General features: G+C 42.5%; 1 protein-coding gene across 1 annotated transcript in view; it reads left to right on the top strand.

The window, feature by feature from the left end:
• The window catches only part of LOC124152857 (E3 ubiquitin-protein ligase mind-bomb-like), a 30929-nt gene extending 13252 nt beyond the window's left edge, over window positions 1–17677 (top strand). Inside the window, exons 4-19 of the mRNA XM_046525908.2 lie at window positions 161–267; window positions 1086–1286; window positions 2034–2155; window positions 2413–2526; window positions 3168–3272; window positions 4644–4836; window positions 5465–5625; window positions 8041–8189; window positions 9891–10053; window positions 10305–10465; window positions 10802–10925; window positions 11078–11180; window positions 11924–12003; window positions 13211–13353; window positions 13834–14064; window positions 15272–17677. Of these exons, the coding sequence (XP_046381864.2) occupies window positions 161–267; window positions 1086–1286; window positions 2034–2155; window positions 2413–2526; window positions 3168–3272; window positions 4644–4836; window positions 5465–5625; window positions 8041–8189; window positions 9891–10053; window positions 10305–10465; window positions 10802–10925; window positions 11078–11180; window positions 11924–12003; window positions 13211–13353; window positions 13834–14064; window positions 15272–15689 (2575 nt within the window). The 3' untranslated portion in view covers window positions 15690–17677. The remainder of the gene's footprint in view (window positions 1–160; window positions 268–1085; window positions 1287–2033; window positions 2156–2412; window positions 2527–3167; window positions 3273–4643; window positions 4837–5464; window positions 5626–8040; window positions 8190–9890; window positions 10054–10304; window positions 10466–10801; window positions 10926–11077; window positions 11181–11923; window positions 12004–13210; window positions 13354–13833; window positions 14065–15271) is intronic.
• Window positions 17678–22049: the final 4372 nt, after the last annotated feature.

The raw sequence follows: 22049 nt of genomic DNA, 5'->3' as shown, positions 1-22049 counted from the left end.
ACTTTCTTGATGGCGATTATCTTCTTTACCGCATGGTCGATATCACGTGACACTGACGATAAGGTTTTACCACAAAAGAAAATTTGATTAATTTTAATTGAATGAAATAAAGGATTGAGTTGATATAAATATAACAACCTGTCTAACCTCATCGTTTCAGTGTACGAGTGTCGCCTCGTTCCGGCACACAAAGAATCCGTGCCATCGGTCTGTTCAAGGACTCAAAGGTGATGCGTGGTCCTCACTGGAAATATGGAAGTCAAGACGGTCAGTTGTCAAATATGATTCTGTCTGCTATTCCATGAATAAGAGGGATCTACTTTCAGAATCTGTAAACTAACACTAATCACCTTCATTTTTCGATCCCTGTCCACGTCATACCAAAAAGACGTTAACAGATGGTACTTGTTGTTACCCAGTCTGGCGCTCGGCATTAAGGGGCTAAAACAAGGACTGGTCGGCTCGGAGTCAGTTTTCTGTGTCTGAGTGGGGTATTCATATTAAACTGCGACATGGTATCTCAGTGAGCTAGCACTATAAATCGGCATCAGTCCGGTCTAGTACAAGCAGCCACACACACACACACACATACACACGTGCATGCACGTCGCTATATAAGTGCAATAATCTTGAACGCGACGTAAAACCCGATTTCACCTCACCTCATTTTTGTCAATTAAGTATGAAGAAACATACATAAAATATTTATTTGATAAATTTCACTGTTATTTGGTTCCTCGTGAATATCAATATTGGTATTAATATCCGTTGGTTGTTTTGTCAGTCTCATAAGCCAAGGGCCTGTATCAATACCATTATTATGCCTCCAAGTGAGATTGACCAATCAGAGAGCAGAACTACTGACCCCACATGTATACCGTCAGTAAAAATCCAAGATGGTTGATACTCTGCCGAAACAGATTCCACTTGGCGTAAAGGGTAAATAGCTGTGACAAATTATATGAAGTGACCACTGAAGAGGGTAAGCATGTCCTGTCGTACCGGTAGCACCCACCATTCATACATGTGCATAAAAAAGAACGCCATATACTCAAGCATTACATCTTTGACCACTGCGTCTGTAGGTGGAGAAGGCAACACCGGGGACGTCGTGAAGCTCGGGTCATGGACGGGAGGGTACAGTCGGGGAGCTGTCAATGTGAGGTGGGAGGGGGGGCAGGACAGTCTGAAGGGCTACCGCTTGGGTGCTCAGGGCAAGGTGGAACTCGTCACGGTGGACGAGAAACAAGGCTGGAGGTATTACAAGGCTCATCTCCCGGTCCTCGGTGAGTTGATAGTAACGCCATTCCGGACATTGAGGCGAAATTGTATAATTACTTCGTCCAGTATTTTTTCTGGAGAATTTTTGTATTATTTTCTCCATCGTTGTGTGTATCAAATTGTTAATATTTTTCAATAAATTTCAAAAAATACTCTTTTGACGCAATCATGCTGTTTGATTACAACAGGTGTCTGTAGTTTAATTAAGACGAGATAAGGTACTATCCTAGCAACTAGTTGTACAAATAACTACCACAATATCCACATGGCTACGAGGGTTACGTTATATTGGACAGCGTGGGTTATGAATTTGTACCCCTAAGGAAAGGGACAACTATTTTCACTGAAAAGTGTTAGGCTAAATCGTATTGATTATTTGATTTAAATTGTTGCCTTTAGCTTTTCTGAGTCTCATTATTAATTTTGTGTAGTTTCTTTTGTTGTTTGTGGTTATGGTAGTGTAATCACAGCTAGGTGCTAATTATCTACTTAGGCGTGGATATGCGTCAGAGATATATATTTCTTTAATTACTCCTAGCTAAATTTAGACCAGTCTCATCTACACGTTTGATATCAATATTTCAAACGATGTAGGAATATATCTTTAAGCTTGGATAAATGTTTGAAAGCTTTATTTTAGCAATATCATTTACATCATAACATTGACATTAATCAGGTGAGGACACGTCCCAAATTTGGAAGCAGACGAATATTTTGAAAATGTGTTCACAATTGCAGTTTGGTTGTTGTAGATGTTTTGAATCCAAATGACGTTCGCCTGAAAGTTGGGGACAAAGTGAAAGTGGAGGTTGACAAGGATATATTTGAACGCATGCATAAGGACATAACAGGTCTTCGTGAAGGCATGTCACAGGTACGGAGCAGTCGTCTCTCCCATGTTGATTGTTCCATTGTTATAAGCGTCACTGCGTGGTTATCCGTTGTTGGTGAAGTCACAGATGATGTATGCGACGTCATAATCGCATCTGTGGTCAATGACATTGGTGACGAATTCCTCTATCTTTTCAAAATTGTTTTATATATATATACATATTTATTTCGACATCTGACCTAAATTCTGAAGGAAAACGTGTTTATAAGGAATTAAGAACGAGGTCTTTTTATTTCCAGTGTTTGGGAGAGGTTGGTACCGTCGTTACTCTTCCCCCAAAAGACGAGCGCGTCATTATCGCACAGTACCAGGATGCAGAGAAGTATGGTCTGGTTAAGTCCACTTTAACAAGGGTAGGTCGTGCTTTGGCAATATCAAGTAGTCGAGATATCGCATTAACATAACGGTATTATGTCAGGTCTGGTCCTCTAAATCTATTCGAGTTTTTTATCTAACAAAACTGCACTGATCTGGTTCAGTTTGAGATCCAGAGAGAACGCATTACCTTTACGTCTATATAGACCTGTCTTCGCCCATAAGAGTGAGTGAGTGAGTGAGTTGGGTTTAACGCCGCTTTTAACAGTATTCCAATTATATCACGGCGTGTCAGCTTAATGTGGGAGGAAAGCCCGAAGTTATGCAGGTCTCAGACGTTTACCACTTCGGTGAAACCCACCAGCACGGGTATGGTGCTGACAAACCTAGAAACATAATCGGGGCGAACCGGGATTCGAATCCACAATCATAGGGTTCTGGAGTGCCCAAGGGACACAACTCCGCACAGCGAATCGCGGTTCCTTAGTCGACTGGGCCACCCGTGCCCCCTCGCCAATAAGAGCGTCCACTGACCTTAACCTTGAATGTCCGACAAAATGTACAAAAGTACATTCAAACTTACGACGTCACTGTACTTTTGAACAGCATTCACTCACTCGCCAACTCTTCTTTATTAAAGTAGAAGTTTGAAGATGTCGCGTTCATCTCGTTGTTGTAGCTGCACACCTTTGCCGTCGGAGACACGGTGAAGCTCATCACCAACTACAACGCTGCCGTGGAGCTCCAGAACGGACATGGCGGATGGAATGACAAAATGGAAGATGTAAGTGAGTGAGTGTGTGAGTGAGTTTGGTTTTACGCCGCTTTTAGCAATATTCCAGCAATATCACGGCGGGGGGACACTAGAAATGGGCTTCACACATTGTACCCATGTCGGGAATCGAACCCGGGTCTTCGACGTGACGAGCGAACGCTTTAACCACTAGGCTACCCGACCGCCCCTGGAAGATGTAAGTAGTTTGGTGTGACACTAAATCCTGTAAATAAAGGACTGTACCCTACACAGTAACACTGTTCAGCTAATCAAATGCCGGACTGACGAATTGTGAGAATCGTGTGACTTTGCTAGAACAGTGTGATTGTCGGTGTTATTGGTATCTGTATAGCACATCATAAACGCCCACACGCTGTTTTCATAATAATATTCTTACCCATCCATTGCTGGAGGGACCTGAGACGATTTCGAGTGTTCGACACATCCGTGAACAAATTCACACCACGAGAATAATAGTTATTATAAGCTGTAACGTGTTTTTGATATTGACAAAAGAATAATAAAAGAAAGAAATTGGACTAATTTAATTAATTATGAATTGAATAACATAGCTGTCCCTTTACAACAAACAACTTGTCTGCACGTACATACGTTCAGTTTTAACTTTTCGCTTTACAAGAGTTTATTTTGTTTGTTTGTTGTTTAACGCCGCACTCAGCAATATTCCAGCTATATGACGGCGGTTTGTAAGCAATCAAGTCTGGACCAGACAATCCAGTGATTGACATCATGAGCATCGATCACGCAATTGGGATCGATGTCATGCATCAACCAAGTCAGCGAGCCTTACCACCCGACCCCGTCAGTCCCCTCTTACGACAAGCATAGTCACCTTGGATTGCCGAAGGCCTATTCTACCCTGGATCTTCACGGGCTGCTATTTTTGTACTTGCATGTTGTAATTTAAAAATACCGAAAAAATTTGGAACACAAGAAACTTTGACACTCAACATTCGGCCAATCTGTTCGACATTTAAGAATTCGACAAGTAAGAGTTCGACACAAGGGTGTTCGACTGTATCATTACCATTCCTGCTACATTTGAACTGGCCTTTCTTTAGTCGTTTGTCACTGGCATTGGGATTCCCTCCTCGTTGTATTTGTAATAGTAGACGGACGATGGGGTAGCTAGCCCAGTGGTTATAACGTCGCCTCGCCTTAACCCTTGTTCAGATCCCCACATGGGTACAACGCCCATTGTGTAAAGCCTATTCCTAGAGTGCTGAACCCTGAATGAGGAAATAGTCACAAACCCGGCGTCACAATACGCCACTCACTGTATATAGCCTCCAGCATTTTATACAAGTAAATTATTTCAATGTCATTGCCACCATTATTGCAATCCTTCTTCGTCCACAGTGTCTAGGAATGACAGGCCAGGTGGTTGAGATCGACAAGGACGGGGATCTGAGGGTCGCCTTTGGGCCAGTAAAATGGTTCTTCAGCCCCGTCAGCTGTGATCCTCAGGACAGGGAAACCTTGTCTGGCTCCGGCCTCTCCGTCGGATCCAATAAAAGCACCAGCTCAGAATCTTCTACATCCGATGTGGATGGTAATTATACATCACCTAGACGATACAATATTTTAGCAATAAACCTAACGTATAAGCATTGGTTCATGGATCAAACCACTTGGCCAGAATAGATAACATGGATCGGAATCAGTACCAGCCGCAGTATTATAACGTCCCCTTTGGTGCTATACCTGGATACTGTCCAAAGTGGCTGACATATAAAAGTATTTACCCTTATCTTAGATAAAGAAACTTTAATATTATTTTAACCTGTGCGATATATTTTACAACAGTCCAGTTCAGAGTGTCGACACGGAAGTTGAAACCCTAGTACCTATAGGAATTACAGCCATGCCTCAGTGGCTCATCTGTATTCAGATTTTCTCGATCAACATGATCAGCATTTCGGGGGCACAGATTGTCCAGGGGTCTAAGGCGGTGCAACCAGATAAGCAATGGAACGTTCCTTGTAATCAGGATCAGCTGGGGGAGGGTCGATTATTGGCCTGTCAGCACCGCGCCTGTAGTGGTGGGTTAATCAAAATGGTAAACGTTTAGGACCCTTGAAACTTCATACATGATGAAGACAGACATGATGGCTTTAACGTATTTACACCTCAAAGCGACTTAAAATACCTTTCTCATTCACTGTATCCTTGTTTCCCAGACATAGCCGAAGGTGTGGCTAAGGTCCTGTTCGGCCTTCTGAAACCAGGAGACAGTGTTCTGTATAAGCCGAATACGTCATCTGCCCGAGACCTCGTCATCGCCGTCAGCAACGGCGACACAGAAACAGTGAAAAACATTGTCAAGTCTATTGGTGACAAGGTACATGTTTCGGCTTAATGAGATTAACATCTATGCGTTTCTTTTCTTCCGATACTGAAATAGGTGACTGCACTTATCGTGACAGGATTCGCTGATCGTGGGTTCGAATCCCGGATTCGCCCCGATTAAGATTCTAGGATCTTGGAACGTCTACGCCCTGCGTCATAAGATGGCGCTCAGTGTAATAACTGAATAGGGTCATGGCGGCGTTAGGCTCAAGTCACACACTGACACTTACACTTGTCAGTAGGGTGTAGTTGCATCAAAATAACACAGTTAAAGTTTAACCGGGTATCAATCCCGTTTAATTTCATAACTGGATACCCGGGTATATCCTAGTATCCTAGTTCTGTTTTGTCCCTTACTCTGGGGGAAAACATCACCATTTCAAAATTTACACGATTATTAATGTGCGTAAATGTAATGTACATATAGAAATAATTTATGTTAATGCATGTTTAAGCTCACACAATTGTTTCGCCTTGTAAAGGTGATCATTTAGAAGCATCTACATGTCATCTTCCCAAGGCAAGGGAGTTAACTGACTATAAAAGTCCAATTTAGTTGGTGCCACTAAGAAAATTCTAGCGTAGTTCGGCAAGGGTGGAAACTGGACTTTTGAAGTCAGTTAACACCCTGGCTTCGGGAAGATGATACGAGTAAGTAAAAGCATACATTTCTTCGAGTGTTAGCAGGGGGTACGGGAGGCCCAGTCTAAGGGGCAGCGATTCGCTGCGCAGAGTTGCGTCCCTTGGGCACACCAGAAACCTATGGTTGTGGGTTCGAATCCCGGTTCGCCCCGATTATGTTTCTAGGTTTGTCAGCACCCATGCTCAAGGGTTCCACCGAAGTGGTAAACATCTGAGACCTGCATCACTTCGGGCTTTCCTCCCACATAAAACTGGCACGCCGTGATATAACTGGAATATTGTTCAAAGCTCACTCACTCACTCACACGAGTGTTAGCTTTATGAAAACAGGTGAGGTGATGTGAAATGGGGTTTAACGTCGCGTTCAATATTTTTGCGCTTATATACCGACGTGCATGCACGTGTGTTTGTGGCTGCTTGTACTAGTCCGGACTGATGCCGATTTATAGTGCTAGCACACTGAGATAGTCAGACACAGTATACTGACTCCGAGCCGACCAGTCCTTGTTTTAGCCCCTTAATGCCGAGCGCCAGACAGGGTAACAACAAGTACCATCTGTTAACATCTTTTGGTATGACGTGGCCTTATTACTTTGAAGGCGACGTTTCGGTATAGATCCTTTTTGGATAATGAGACAATGATAATGTCTCATTGGCTTCCATCAATGTGTTCTCTGTCCATCATGTTGTGACAGCATTGTCCTTCTGTTATCATCACCTGCTCATGTTATCCCACTCATGTATGCAATTGTTGTTACTGTTTGGGTGAGTGAGTGAGTGAGTTGGGTTTAACGCCGCTTTTAATAGTATTCCAGTTATATCACGGCGTGTCAGCTTAATGTGGGGAAAACCCGAAGTGATGCAGGTCTTCGACGTTTACCACTTCGGTGAAACCCACGAGCATGGGTATGGTGCTGACAAACCTAGAAACATAATCGGGGCGAACCGGGATTCGAACCGACAATCATAGGTTTCTGGCGTGCCCAAGGGGCGCAACTCTGCACAGCGAATCGCGGCGCCTTAGACGACTGGGCCACCCGTGCCCCCTCGTTACTGTTAATCCTCCACCTACTATATATATTCTGTACAATGCCCCTCATTCAGTCTTGCTTGACAACGGTATCAGTATCTATACCGAAACGTCGCCTTTACACTGTATTAAAGAAGTTGTTATCCATACATTGTATCTACTTTGTCATCCGTCAACTTCTAAGTAATGCCTATCAACCAATGTATCAAACTGATATGCTCTGCGGAATAAAATGCATTCACTTTAGTCTGGAATCGGATCCTTTCAGACTACTTATAGGAACGTCCACGTGATTTAATAAGCATTACCCAATACAAATAATTTGTTAATCAAAACAAATAGTGTTAATCCGGACAACACCGTCACCAGGAAAATTGTCCGGATTAGCAAGTGTCCGTATTAACAAATCATTGGTACATTTATATGTCTATAAATCTATGTTATCTACATATCTATGGGTTTTACTATATCTAACGATCTTTGAATGTAGTCTTTGCAGTCATTTACCGCCATATTGTCTAACATTAATCCTTCACCAAGATGTGAGGGGGTTGAAATGAGGTTCAACGACTCGTTCTAGATTTGTGCACTTATATAGCGACGTCACTGCAATCTTCAGAAACGTTTACTGACGTAATTCGTTGCAGATATGACTATCTCTATGTTCTTACAGTGTGATCATCATAACCTAAAAAGTATTTCTTTATATATTTTTGTTATGAATTTATTCATCAGGTAAACGAATCAGTGGATGGCCTCACGGCACTGCAGGCGGCGTGTTACAAAGGTCATGCTGACATTGCCACGCTTCTGATCAGCGCTAAGGCGGATCTAAACAAACCTGATGACGATGGTGATACCCCTCTACACTATGCTGTGTCAGGGTGAGCTGCAACTGTGCTTAACTCTGGCACTCTCAAATTGCCACAATGCAACTCTTGGCTACCCAGAGTGAGTGGGTGAGTTTGGTTTAACGCCGCTTTTAACAGTATTCCAGTTATATCACGGCGTGTCAGCTTAATGTGGGAGGAAAGCCCGAAGTGATGCAGGTCTCAGACGTTTACCACTTCGGTGAAACCCACCAGCACGGGTATGGTGCTGACAAACCTAGAAACATAATCGGGGCGAACCGGGATTCGAACCCACAATCATAGGTTTCTGGCGTGCCCAAGGGACGCAACTTTGCACAGCGAACAGCGGCGCCTTAGACAACTGGGCCACCCGTGCCCCTAGTCTACCCAGAACCCTGAGCTATCAATTACTACGGTTATAACGAACTCATAATGACCAATAATTTTAGTTCGTAATAACCGTAGTTCGTTATAAGCATATATACAGTACATATACCACAAATGGTCGGGTGTTAAAACACGTTCGTTATATCGGTCCGTTCGTCATAAGCGTTTTCGTTATAAACGTAGTTTACTGTATACTACAGCTGTTCGCAATGAAAGCGACACAACCCTTTCCGTAATCGTTAGAAATCTTTGCTCAACAAAGAGTCCATTGCAAGTATGTGGCTACGAGTCACTCTCATATAGGGATGATAATAGGGGTTCACGCAGAGATGAGTGTATCCTTCTCCAGCACCAGTTACAAACACATGCAAAGACAAGTCAATCATGAGTGACATAGGATTGAAATATGAATTTGACAGGGTAATATTTTCATGGTTACCAAAATACAAATTAATATCTTCAAACAACAATTTCAGTTTATTTACAATTTATAAATTATAAACACAGGTAAATACTAAATATATTAAAAAAAGAATATGTAAATTGTTCCATAATAATTGACACCCATGTGGGACAATAGAACATGGCAGAGGTATGACAATATATCGTTACATTACTTATGTTTAAATAAGCACATTCTAGCCCAGTCATGTGAGGCTGTTCGCTGTTGCGTCCAATGAGCAAGCCATATTGTGGGTTCAAATCCCTGTTCGCCCGGATTATGTATCTAGGTTTGTCAGCACCATACCCATGCTCGTGGATTTCACCAAAGTGGTAAACGTCTGAGATCTGCATAGCTTCGGGTTTCCCTCTCATGTCAAGCTGACACGCCGTGATATAACTGGAATATTGTTCAAAGCGGCGTTAAACCAACCTCATTCAATCCTGTCTTAGGTGTAGAAGTAAAGGATCCGGATGCACTGATAAATGTGGTGTAAATACACCATTGCTGTGCTCAGCGTCAACATCTATGTGGCTTTATGTATATAACACAATCTTTATCTTCGACCTATTTTAAAATGAGCCTCTTTAGTTAAGATCGTACACAATTGCGTTCTATTGATGACTGCATTTGTTGTTTAAATCATTAGTAATTATGGACTATGCTTTCCACCTGCACCAACATTCACCCGTATGTACCAACCTGGCTTATCAGTATCAACGCTCGAAGTTTGGATATCCACATCCTTTTGATGTCATGAGTGAGTGAGTTTGACATTACGCCGTTTTTAGCAATATTCCAGCACTGTCACGGCGGTGGTGCTATGAAGGAATGTAGAGACCAGAGGGCTTAAACAATATGCCAGGTTCACATTTAGACCAAGTATCTCTGGCCATATTTTACAGAGAGCAGCCCACCCTAGTAGGGATACTGCTGGACGCCAAGGCACGGGGCGACACGAAGAACAACAAGGGACTGACACCAATACATCTGGCAGTGGCCAAGAAGAACCCCAGTGTCGAGTGTTTGAAAAGACTCATACGGTCCAAGTGTGACCCGAACACACAGGTAGACGCAGCACAATGGTTTAGTCAGTCAGTAGGAATATGCAAGTTACCAAGACAAAATATGAGACTAAATAACTTAATTACAATATATATATATTTATCTTTATATATATATATATATCTTTAAACCATCAGCATATTGTAAAATTCCAATCGATGAGGATTATGTACTTCTATTTGTTTCATTTTCAGAAAACTAACAATTTTCTGAATCCTTAAATTCTAAACCACTTTCTTTGAAATTTATTTAAGGATGAGGACGGAGATACGCCCCTCCACGATGCCATCAGAACCCAGAACCAGCATCTTCTTGACCCCTTCCTGGAATGTGCTCAGCTCAGCATGAGACTCGCTAACTCATCAGGCTGCAACCCTTTCCATGAAGCGTGTACGTCACTGTCTGGGGCCACAGAGTGAGTTCAACTGAAGATCCCTGAATATTGAAGCATGCTTTGTTATCGTATATTCATTGATCATTGAATTTTTGAGAATGTGCTGAAGCATACTTTACTGGTATCGTATTGATACATAATTGAATCACTGAAAAGTGTGTTGAAGTGATTTGGGGACGCAACTCTGGACCCCTAGAGCACGTGTACTTGATTGTTGAGAACAGCCATCATGCTTTTGTTGTTCAGTAGTTTGTTTAACAGGTAAAGAGTCTACATGACAGGAGATCCATGCCAGGGAATTCCACCAACTCCAATTACTGTGATCTTCGTTTATGATGCCCCTTCTTTTTTTAAAAGGTTTCCACAAGCTCTAATACAAAGAGACCCGAAGATTGTCAACGTTCCAATGAACAACGCCCTCACCCCAATACACATAGCAGCTTTCAGGAGCTTTGTGGCACTAGCAGGTGTCCTGGTTAAGGTAAGCCTCTTGTGAATCTAAAGGTTTAAAAGACTAATTAGCTCCTGCGCTTTTCCAAAATTTGCCGATACTGAGAAGTACCAGCATTTATCGGTAATAGTTAAAACATGCCATCAGCTGTGTCAATGTCAATTTTGTTATATCACAACTAGGCTGGCTGCAACGTCAATGCACGAGACGACAACGGCAAAACAGCGCTTCATCTGGCTGTGCAAGGATGTAATCTGCAGATTGTCCAACTGCTCCTGGAATCTGGTGAGTATAGCTTACATGCAGTGTGCTATACAAATCTGTAACCTGCAGAATGTCCAACTGGTCGGCGTGTCTGGCGAGTATAGTTTACATGCAGTGTACCATACAAATCTGTAATCTGCTGAATGTCCAACTGTTTCGCGTGTCTGGCGAGTATAGCTTACATGCAGTATGCCATTCAAATCTGTAACCTGCAGAATGTCCAACTTGTCGGCGTGACTGGCGAGTATAGTTTACATGCAGTGTGCCATACAAATCTGTACTCTGCTGAATGTCCAACTTGTCGGCGTGTGTGGCGAGTATGGTTTACATGCAGTGTGCCATTCAAATCTGTAATCTGCTGAATGTCCAACTGGTCGGCGTGTCTGGCGAGTATAGTTTACATGTAGTGTGCCATACAAATCTGTAATCTGCTGAATATCCAACTGGTCGGCGTGTCTGGCGAGTATAGGTTACATGCAGTGTGTCATACAAATCTGTAATCTGCTGAATGTCCAACAGGCTGGCGTGTCTGCCGAGTATGGACAGTCAAGCAATTAAGACTGAATGCTTTTAAGACAGTTGTATTTCGTCGCGTACATATACCTGATATATTTTTGTAGCATATGGACCTCATTTTTGCGTCCTGGCGTGACAGTGTAATACACTCTACACACTGTCCGGCAAATAAATAATATATACCTTCCTTATGTATATGCCAGTTATGAGATCCGTCTCTTCCTATATCATCATTTACTGATCTGCAGGGGCGGAGATCAACGTACAGGACAAAGACGGCAATTCCCCTCTACACGCCGCTCACATGGACAGCACCCTGCCAGGAGCTGTGAGTACAAGGATTAGTGGATTAATGAACTGTCTGCAATATCTATAGGAGGAGTTGCGTTATGTTAAATGTTGATTTTTGTGAAATGTTGATGATGGAACAGTCTTTTCTGTATATAAAGGAGGTAAACTGTGTTGGATGTTGATGATAGCACTGTCTACACTGTCTGCAGAATGAGTTAATGCATGTTGAATGTTGATGATGGAACAGTCTTTCCTGTATTTAGAGGAGGTATACTGTGTTGAATGTTGATGATGGAACTGTCTACACTGTCTGCAGAATGAGTTAATGCATGTTGAATGTTGATGATGGAACAGTCTTTCCTGTATTTAGAGGAGGTAAACTGTGTTGAATGTTGATGATAGCACTGTCTACACTGTCTGCAGAATGAGTTAATGCATGTTGAATGTTGATGATGGAACAGTCTTTCCTGTATTTAGAGGAGGTAAACTGTGTTGAATATTGATGATGGAACTGTCTACACTGTCTGCAGAAGGAGTTGATGTATGTTAAATATTGATGACAGAACTGTCTACACTGTCTGCAGAAGGAGTTATTTTATGTTGAATATTGATGATGGAACTGTCTACACTGTCTGCAGAGGGAGTTAATGTATGATGAATGTTGATTATGGAACAGTCTACACTGTCTGCAGAGGGAGTTAATGCATGATGAATCTTGATGATGGAACTGTCTACACTGTCTGCAGAGGGAGTTAATGTATGATGAATGTTGATGATGAAACTGTCTACACTGTCTGCAGAGGGAGTTAATGTATGATGAATGTTGATGATGAAACTGTCTACACTGTCTGCAGAGGGAGTTAATGTATGATGAATGTTGATGATGGAACTGTCTTTCTTGACAGTGTATAAAGGAGGAAGTACACTGTGTTGAATGTTAATGATAGAACCGTCTTCAGTGTCTGTTGGAGGAGGCACACTGTTTTGAATGTTGATGATGGAACTGTCTTTCTTGACAGTGTATAAAGGAGGAAGTACACTGTGTTGAATGTTAATGATAGAACCGTCTTCAGTGTCTGTTGGAGGAGGTACACTGTTTTGAATGTTAATTATAGAACCCTCTTCACTGTCTGTTGGAGAGGTAAACTGTGATGAATATTTTTGAGTGGGCTGTCTTTACTATCTATAGGAACAGTTAAACTATTGTTGAATGTTTTTGCTAGAACTGTATTCACTATCTGCAGGAGGGTTCCAAGGACGAGGATTTGGCACTGGAGATACGCTGCCATCTCGCTGAACGTGGAGGAGACATCAGGCTGAAAAACAAGGCTGGGAAGACGCCCCTTGATTTCGTGAAAAACAAAGAAGTCCGCGTTATGTTAGAGAGGTAAGACTGATCATTAATAAGCAGATATGCTCCAACTTTAGGATGTAAACGGTAGGTCAGTAGCACTGAGTTACTTACAAATAATGAATGTAATGCACGAAAGCCGTGTTGAAAAATATCTTTATGGCCATTATTAGACCATTTTTCAAAATGTTTTAGGAAAATAAGATTCTGTGTAGTTAATAGTGGGGCTTAACAGAGACAGACCATAATGTGCTTTTATCTAATGTTTGTTCTGTGAAAGGAAGAGCAGAACTCGTTGTTCAGGATTGTTCTTCAGAACACCCAAGCTCTGAACAGTTTGTAGCTTGATGTACTTATGCAAAACATGAATTCCTGTTACAAATTAAAATGTAATCAAAGACATACATTACATGATCAATTATTACAACACTAAACAGTACATATACCTTTACAACTACATCAGCACAAGACTATTTATTTAACACTCTTACTCAAGATGTGTATGTTGATTTTCAGAATTGCAAAGCGGCCTTTGTCCTCGACAATGAGCCAGTCAAAGCGTCTTCCGGCACACTGGGAAAGCATGGGACGGGACGGCTTTATGAAGGTGGAGTTGAGTGAGTCCAACCCGTTGACGGCCTTTGAGTACCGACACGTCGAGTCCAGGATGGAGGACACACTGTCCAATAAGAGTATCCAGTCCATCTACCGCATCCAGAACGTGGCATTGTGGGAACAGTATAGCGTGTAAGTATATATGATGAATGTAGTTGCACTCGTGCACAAACTGGGGGGCACGGGTGGCCCAGTCGTCTAAGGCGCCGCGATTCGCTGTGCAGTTTCGTCCCTTGGGCACGCCAGAAACCTATGATTGTGGGTTCGAATCCCGGTTCGCCCCGATTATGTTTCTAGGTTTGTCAGCACCATACCGTGCTCGTGGGTTTCACGGAAGTGGTAAACGTCTGAGACCTGCATCACTTCGGGCTTTCCTCCCACATTAAGCTGACACACCGTGATATAACTGGAATACTGTTAAAAGCGACGTTAAACCCAACTCATCACTCACTCACTCGTGCAAAAACCATCGGGCGCACAATTATGATGATACTACAAATGCGTAATATCATCGTCATCAGCACAAGGGTAATGAACCACATATCACACACACAATTGACACTCGTATCCTTTGACAGGCAAGTATAACCAGATATTTTCCACTATATCCGCACAACAATTACAACCAGACAATTGGCATCAATGTTATTCAAGCAAATGTCAACCAGACAGTCAAGTCTTTGAAAAGCATTTAGAAGTGATACACACATAATAAAGAAGTTGACTTCCGTAAATTATATCTTCCTTCACCAGACAGTTGCCACCATAGATTTTGGATCACACCTCTGAGACTGATAGACCGCCTCCGTGGTCTAGTGGTAGAGCGTCCACCCGGAGAGCAAAAGGTCCGGGGTTCGATCCCCGGTCGCGTATTACCAAAAGACGTTTAAATATGGTACTTGTTGTTACCCTGTCTGGCGCTCGACATTAAGGGGCTAAAACAAGGACTGGTCGGCTCGGAGTCAGTATACCGTGTCTGAGTGGGGTATTCATGATAAACTGCTGCATGGTATCTCAGTGGGCTAGCAATATAAATCGGCATCACTCCGGACTAGTACAATCAGCCACACACACACACACGTGCATGCACGTCACTTTATAAATGCAATTATATTGGACCCGACGTAAAACCAATTTCACCTCACCTCTGAGACTGATAAATGAGATTTTCGTTTCGATGTTTTCCCACAGTAAAGAGAGATACGCGTTGATATCGTTTCCCTATGCGCTTGACATCTATATACCGTCCCTTCATGCTAGTTGCTGTCTAGATGTCTGTTGGCATGGCTCAGTTGTGTCTTCAGACCCCAAAAGACTTTATTCGTGTTGTTACTTCCAGGGCCAAGGGCAACATGGAACGTGAGTACGGCCGTGGTCTTGCCAATGAAAAGCAACTCTTTCACGGAACCACACCAGACTCGGCCGATATCATCCCGCACCAAAACATCGACTTCCGGTTAGCCGGAAGTAGAGTGGGCGCCCTCTATGGCCAAGGGGCGTACTTTGCTGTGGACGCCAAGTATTCGGATGGCTACGCTAAAGAAGATGCCAGGCGTCACAGGTTCATGTTCTTGGCTAAAGTTCTTGTGGGGAAGTCGAAGCAAGGAAACCGAGAGTTGAAACGTCCCCCAGTGTTGGATTCCAGCAACAAAACTAAACTCGCTGACTCAGCATGTGATAACGAAACAAGCCCGAGAATCTACGTGATTTTCAGCGAAAGTCAAATATACCCAGAGTATCTGATTGAATATTGTTGATTTTGCAATTTATGTAAGTGTTTTTAGCCAGCAGATTGTGTCTTTGCTGCAATCTTCAAAATGTTCGCTGACAACACTCGTGTCTACAGGACTCATTATGTTTTTAATCGGATTCCTTATCAGTTGACATGCAAAATAATTACTAATTATTATATAAACTTTTAATCCTGAACGCACTGGCACCACTCGTGTTCACAGGGCTCCTAGTATTTTTAATCGGATTCCTTTTCAGTTGACATGCAAAAAGATTACTATAAACCTTTAATCCTGAACGCATTGTATTATCAAATGCTCTTCCGACCTACCATAAAGGGAAATACTGATTTTACATGAAGATGGTACATGTATCTGTAGATTACGAGGGCGGTCGGGTAGCCTAGTGGTTAAAGCGTTCGCTCGTCACGCCGAAGACCCGGGTTTGATTCCCGACATGGGTACAATGCCGTGATATTGCTGGAATATTGCTAAAAGCGGCGTAAAACCATACTGACTCACTCATGTAGATTACGTCATAGGTGAGTGAGGGTTACGTTACAGGGTGACGTAATGGGACATCATGGTGTGTTGTCATGACGACCCAACGGTAGTCCGCAGGCACACGTTCGTCAAAATGTAATTCATATTAAGTTGGGTGTTTTTAGTGTTAAAATGCACATCAAATCAGACATGGTATATTGTGAGAGTCCCAGCAGTAACGTTTGAAACGTGAACATTACTGATTGACGTCGCACATTGACGCTGCGGTTTATACAATCTTTTAACATGTTAAATATATGGATGACTTGTCAAGTTTCCATGGTAACATGCCCATCCATTAGCATTCTTGTACACCTGACATACGTCATAGACATGTGTCTACGAAAAAACTATTATATCCTTTTTCGTGGAAAGCATCAGAAAAGCATCTTACACGAGGCCATGATCAGTATAATACACAATGAATTGGTATTGAGATATAGTTTACTGGTGACTTGAGTTGTTACGTATGGATTTGTGTTTCATGTTAGCAGACACTAGATTGTCACGATGCAACATGTTCGGGTGAAAATGTATTTATCTATATTTGTAGTTGCATGTATACATGAATATTGTGATCACGCATGGCACTTTTTTCTGTTTGTTTGTTGTGTAACGCCGCATTCAGCATTTTCCAGCTATATGACGGCGGTCTGTAAATAATCGAGCATCGATCCACGCAACTGGAATACGATGACATGTATCAACCAAGTCAGCGAGCCTGACCACCGATCCCGTTAGTCGCCTCTTACGACAAGCATAGTCGCCTTCCACGCGGGATCTTCACGGGTCTTTTACCCAAAGTAACATTCATATATGCTAATCCCGCGTTCATACTGTATTAGTACTTTAGACAGTATAACGTTTAAGGTCGAAGATGTTAACAAGATCGGCTAAGCCTACGGGCACGGACGAGTTGCTGACAAACCAAGGATTATAATCTAGAGTTGGCGGTTCGTGTAGGAATTCGACCAAGTACTGGAACATTCTAATGAAACTTGTATGATGAAATTAAAACAGTGAAAATTCCATGACGTTTAATGTTTAGTATACTGTCAGAAGAGGGGTACTGTTTTATCCTTTCACCATTCTCATTGCCACCTGTATTTCTGTTTAACACGAAAGGAAATGTTATGCATAACTCCGTAACGTGTTCAAGATTGCAAATGTAGTAGAAACTAGTTTGTTTTCATTAAGAAGACATCAATATGTGTAGTGTGTTACTTTTCATTTCCAATTAACTCCTATATCAGAATGTGACAGTCAGGATAACACACATATACGTGTACACCCCTTCCAGTTTTAAACCAGGTGTTGTCATATGTAACGGTCTTTGAGGATTGAAGGCCTGTGTTGTAAGTCGCCCGTGTGCTCGTTTCAGTTTCAGGCTAATTCTATCAAGTAGATCATTTATATCAATGCTACCATAAAAGGTGTTGTATATTATTGTAATAAAATGCTCAAATAAAATATATATATGTGCACTATTTTACTCGTGGGAGTTACACAAATTGTACATAAGAATATGTGACTTCCGTGATATGAACAGTAAAATATGTCTGAAGATGCACACTTCCTGTTACATTTCATAAAACAGTAATTACAGCACATCGCCTGGCAATTTATTTTTGTGGCTGTTTTTTTAATTATTATTATTTGTGTGTGTGTGTGTGTGATTGTGTGTGTGATTGTGTGTGTGTGTGATTGTGTGTGAGTGTGTGTGAGTGTGTGTGTGATTGTGTGTGTGTGTGTGAGTGTGTGTGTGATTGTGTGATTGTGTGTGTGTGTGTGTGTGTGTGTGTGTGTGTGTGTGTGTGTGTGTGTGTGTGTGTGTGTGTGTGTGTGTGTGTGTGTGTGTGTGTGTGTGGTAGTTGGGGGGCACACGCACACCCACGTAACCAACGACATACGTCGCCAATGAAATTAACAATATGATTATACAGAAACATACCTTTTAGCCTATGAGGGTGGGGGCCGGTAGGCTCGTCACGCCGAAAGCCCGGGTTCGATTCCCGACATGGGTACACTGTGTGAAGCCCATTTCTGGTGTCCCCCGCCGTGATATTCTGGAATATTTCTAAAAGCGGCGTGAAATTTAACTCGATCACTCTAATATTTAAACATTGAGGTGAGGTGAGGTGAGGTGAAATTGGGCTTAACGTAGTGTCCAAGATTATTACACTTATATAGCGACGTGCATGCACGTGCGTGCGTGTGTGTGTGTGTGTGTGTGTGTGTGTGTGTGCGTGCGTGTGTGTGCGTGCGTGCGTGTGTGAGCGTGTGTGCGTGCGTGTGTGTGTGTGTGTGTGCGTGTGTGTGTGTGTGTGCGTGCGTGCGTGCGTGCGTGCGTGCGTGTGTGTGTGCGTGCGTGCGTGCGTGCGTGTGTGAGCGTGTGTGCGTGCGTGTGTGTGTGTGTGTGTGCGTGTGTGTGTGTGTGTGCGTGCGTGCGTGCGTGCGTGCGTGTGTGTGTGCGTGCGTGCGTGCGTGCGTGCGTGCGTGTGTGTGTGTGTGTGTGTGTGTGGTGGCTGCTAGTACTAGTCCGGATTGTTACTATAGTGCTAGCCCACTGAGATACCATGATTGACAGTGATTGTACACACGGGGTTAGAACAACCGAGGGGGATTGTAGCAGATACCACAAACAAGCAGGTCACTCCGTACAGCCATTACTCAATGGGAAGATGAGATAGCCTTGTCGTTCAAACGTTCGCTCGTCACGTCTTAATGTTGGGTACGAATCCCCACATGGGTACAATGTGTGACGACCATTTCTGGTGTCCCTTGCGTGATATTGCTGTAATATTGCTAAAGGCGGCGTAACATGATACTCACTTACCCACTCACTTATACAGCTGTCAAAAACAAGCCCATTACACACAGATAAGTTTAAACAGATGTTTTAACTGTTCCGGAAGGCATCTCTCGATGTTCAACAAAGCATATCTGGTGTTGCAATACAGATGCCAAGGTAATTCAATACATATCTCAAACTAATTTTGGGCACATAGCATTCATGTAATGTAAAAAGCAATACCATCTAGTTTACTGGTTCCATGCCAGGCAATGTCCGCTGAATCCAATGCTTGTCGTTTCCAGCTGACTGACATTATGATTATTAATAATGATGCATTAAGTACATTGAGTGAATCGTGGTTCGATTGCCGGGATCACTCTGATTATGATCCTTGGTCAGCCATACCCGTGGTCGTGGGTTTCACCAAGTGGAAAACACCTAAGACCTGTATCACTTCCGGCTTTCCTTTCGGCTTAACAGCATACAATGCCTCAGTAAAGCTTTCAAAAAGTTTTATGGTAGACATGTGGAGGACATTTCCAAATTTGACGCATCAGTGACAAAAATGATGTCCGATGCAATTCACTATTTTGGCTTGTACCATATGTTCCCATGTTTTTTTAGGTGAAATATTGACTTGCCTTTGCATGTGTTTGTGACGCTGCCACCGGTGTGGCAGGATACGCTCACCCTTTCGCGAACACCTGGTATCACTATTTAATAGTGATTCATAAACACGTGCTCATGATATGGTCGGAATTGTACTTTGTGCATAGATTTCTATTTGATTTGTCGCTTTATGGTTTTCACTTCAAGCTGACACACTAAGATATAACTGATCATGACATAATGTTAAAAGCGGTGTTAACTCACCTACAGTGTGAGCCTCCTGGGTGATATGTCTTTGTATTTCGATGGAATGGATAGGTACTTATACCATCAGTTAATGGTCCACGGAATCGACTAGTTGTAGGCTATCGTGATGTGGCCGCAATATTACTGACTGACATAAAAATATAAGTTGTAAAACAATTTCCATAATAAAAAGAAATCAGTTGTACTATTCCGATATCACACTTTAAGTATATATTTATGAATCGCCATCAAATAGTAATGATACGGTAATAGTCATGTTCGGGAAACTTTCCTGTCCCACCGGTGGCACCGTCAATCATTCGCTTACTAAAAGTTTGTTTACAGAGGTCATCAAATAGTAATGATACGGTAATAGTCATGTTCGGGACACTCTCCTGTCCCACCGGTGGCACCGTCAATCATTCGCTTACTAAAAGTTTGTTTACAGAGGTCATCAAATAGTAATGATACGGTAATAGTCATGTTCGGGAAACTCTCCTGTCCCACCGGTGGCACCGTCAATCATTCGTTTACTAAAAGTTTGTTCACAGAGGTCATCAAATAGTAATGATACGGTAATAGTCATGTTCGGGAAACTTTCCTGTCCCACCGGTGGCACCGTCAATCATTCGCTTACTAAAAGTTTGTTTACAGAGGTCATCAAATAGTAATGATACGGTAATAGTCATGTTCGGGACACTCTCCTGTCCCACCGGTGGCACCGTCAATCATTCGCTTACTAAAAGTTTGTTTACAGAGGTCATCAAATAGTAATGATACGGTAATAGTCATGTTCGGGAAACTCTCCTGTCCCACCGGTGGCACCGTCAATCATTCGTTTACTAAAAGTTTGTTCACAGAGGTCATCAAATAGTAATGATACGGTAATAGTCATGTTCGGGAAACTCTCCTGTCCCATCCATGGCACCGTCAATCATTCGCTTACTAAAAGTTTGTTCACAGAGGTCATCAAATAGTAATGATACGGTAATAGTCATGTTCGGGAAACTCTCCTGTCCCATCCATGGCACCGTCAATCATTCGCTTACTAAAAGTTTGTTCACAGAGGTCATCAAATAGTAATGATACGGTAATAGTCATGTTCGGGAAACTCTCCTGTCCCATCCATGGCACCGTCAATCATTCGCTTACTAAAAGTTTGTTCACAGAGGTCATCAAATAGTAATGATACGGTAATAGTCATGTTCGGGAAACTCTCCTGTCCCATCCATGGCACCGTCAATCATTCGCTTACTAAAAGTTTGTTCACAGAGGTCATCAAATAGTAATGATACGGTAATAGTCATGTTCGGGAAACTCTCCTGTCCCATCCATGGCACCGTCAATCATTCGCTTACTAAAAGTTTGTTCACAGAGGTCATCAAATAGTAATGATACGGTAATAGTCATGTTCGGGAAACTCTCCTGTCCCATCCATGGCACCGTCAATCATTCGCTTACTAAAAGTTTGTTCACAGAGGTCATCAAATAGTAATGATACGGTAATAGTCATGTTCGGGAAACTCTCCTGTCCCATCCATGGCACCGTCAATCATTCGCTTACTAAAAGTTTGTTCACAGAGGTCATCAAATAGTATTGATACGGTAATAGTCATGTTCGGGAAACTCTCCTGTCCCATCCATGGCACCGTCAATCATTCGCTTACTAAAAGTTTGTTCACAGAGGTCATCAAATAGTAATGATACGGTAATAGTCATGTTCGGGAAACTCTCCTGTCCCATCCATGGCACCGTCAATCATTCGCTTACTAAACGTTTGTTCACAAAGGTTATATGGATATATATGGATTATATTCAATATTCTTAAGAAGGTGTTAGGCTCAAAAGTCTGTTGTTCTTTGTTTGTTTGTTGTTTAATGCCGCACTCAGCAATATTCCAGCTATATGACGTGGGGCTCTGACTGTACATGCTATAGTCACAGCATGGCTGCTGCAGCAGCTGTGGTCATCAGTCATGCTGCAACAACATTGTGACAGGCTGCAGCTCCTGCATCAAGTCAAGTCAAGGTGCCAGTTTCCCATACAGACATCCTCTTAAAACATTCAGTTTTGTTGGTTTGTTGTTTAATGCCGCACTCAGCAATAGTCCAGCTATATGACGGCGGTCTGTAAATAATCAAGTCCGGACCAGACAATCCAGTGACTGACACCATGAGCATCGATCTACGCAATTG

Source organism: Haliotis rufescens, unplaced genomic scaffold, assembly GCF_023055435.1.
Source record: "Haliotis rufescens isolate VD_foot unplaced genomic scaffold, xgHalRufe1.0.p SCAF_13, whole genome shotgun sequence".
NCBI classification, from domain to species: domain Eukaryota; kingdom Metazoa; phylum Mollusca; class Gastropoda; order Lepetellida; family Haliotidae; genus Haliotis; species Haliotis rufescens.
This window is presented reverse-complemented; position numbering and strand designations above follow the sequence as displayed.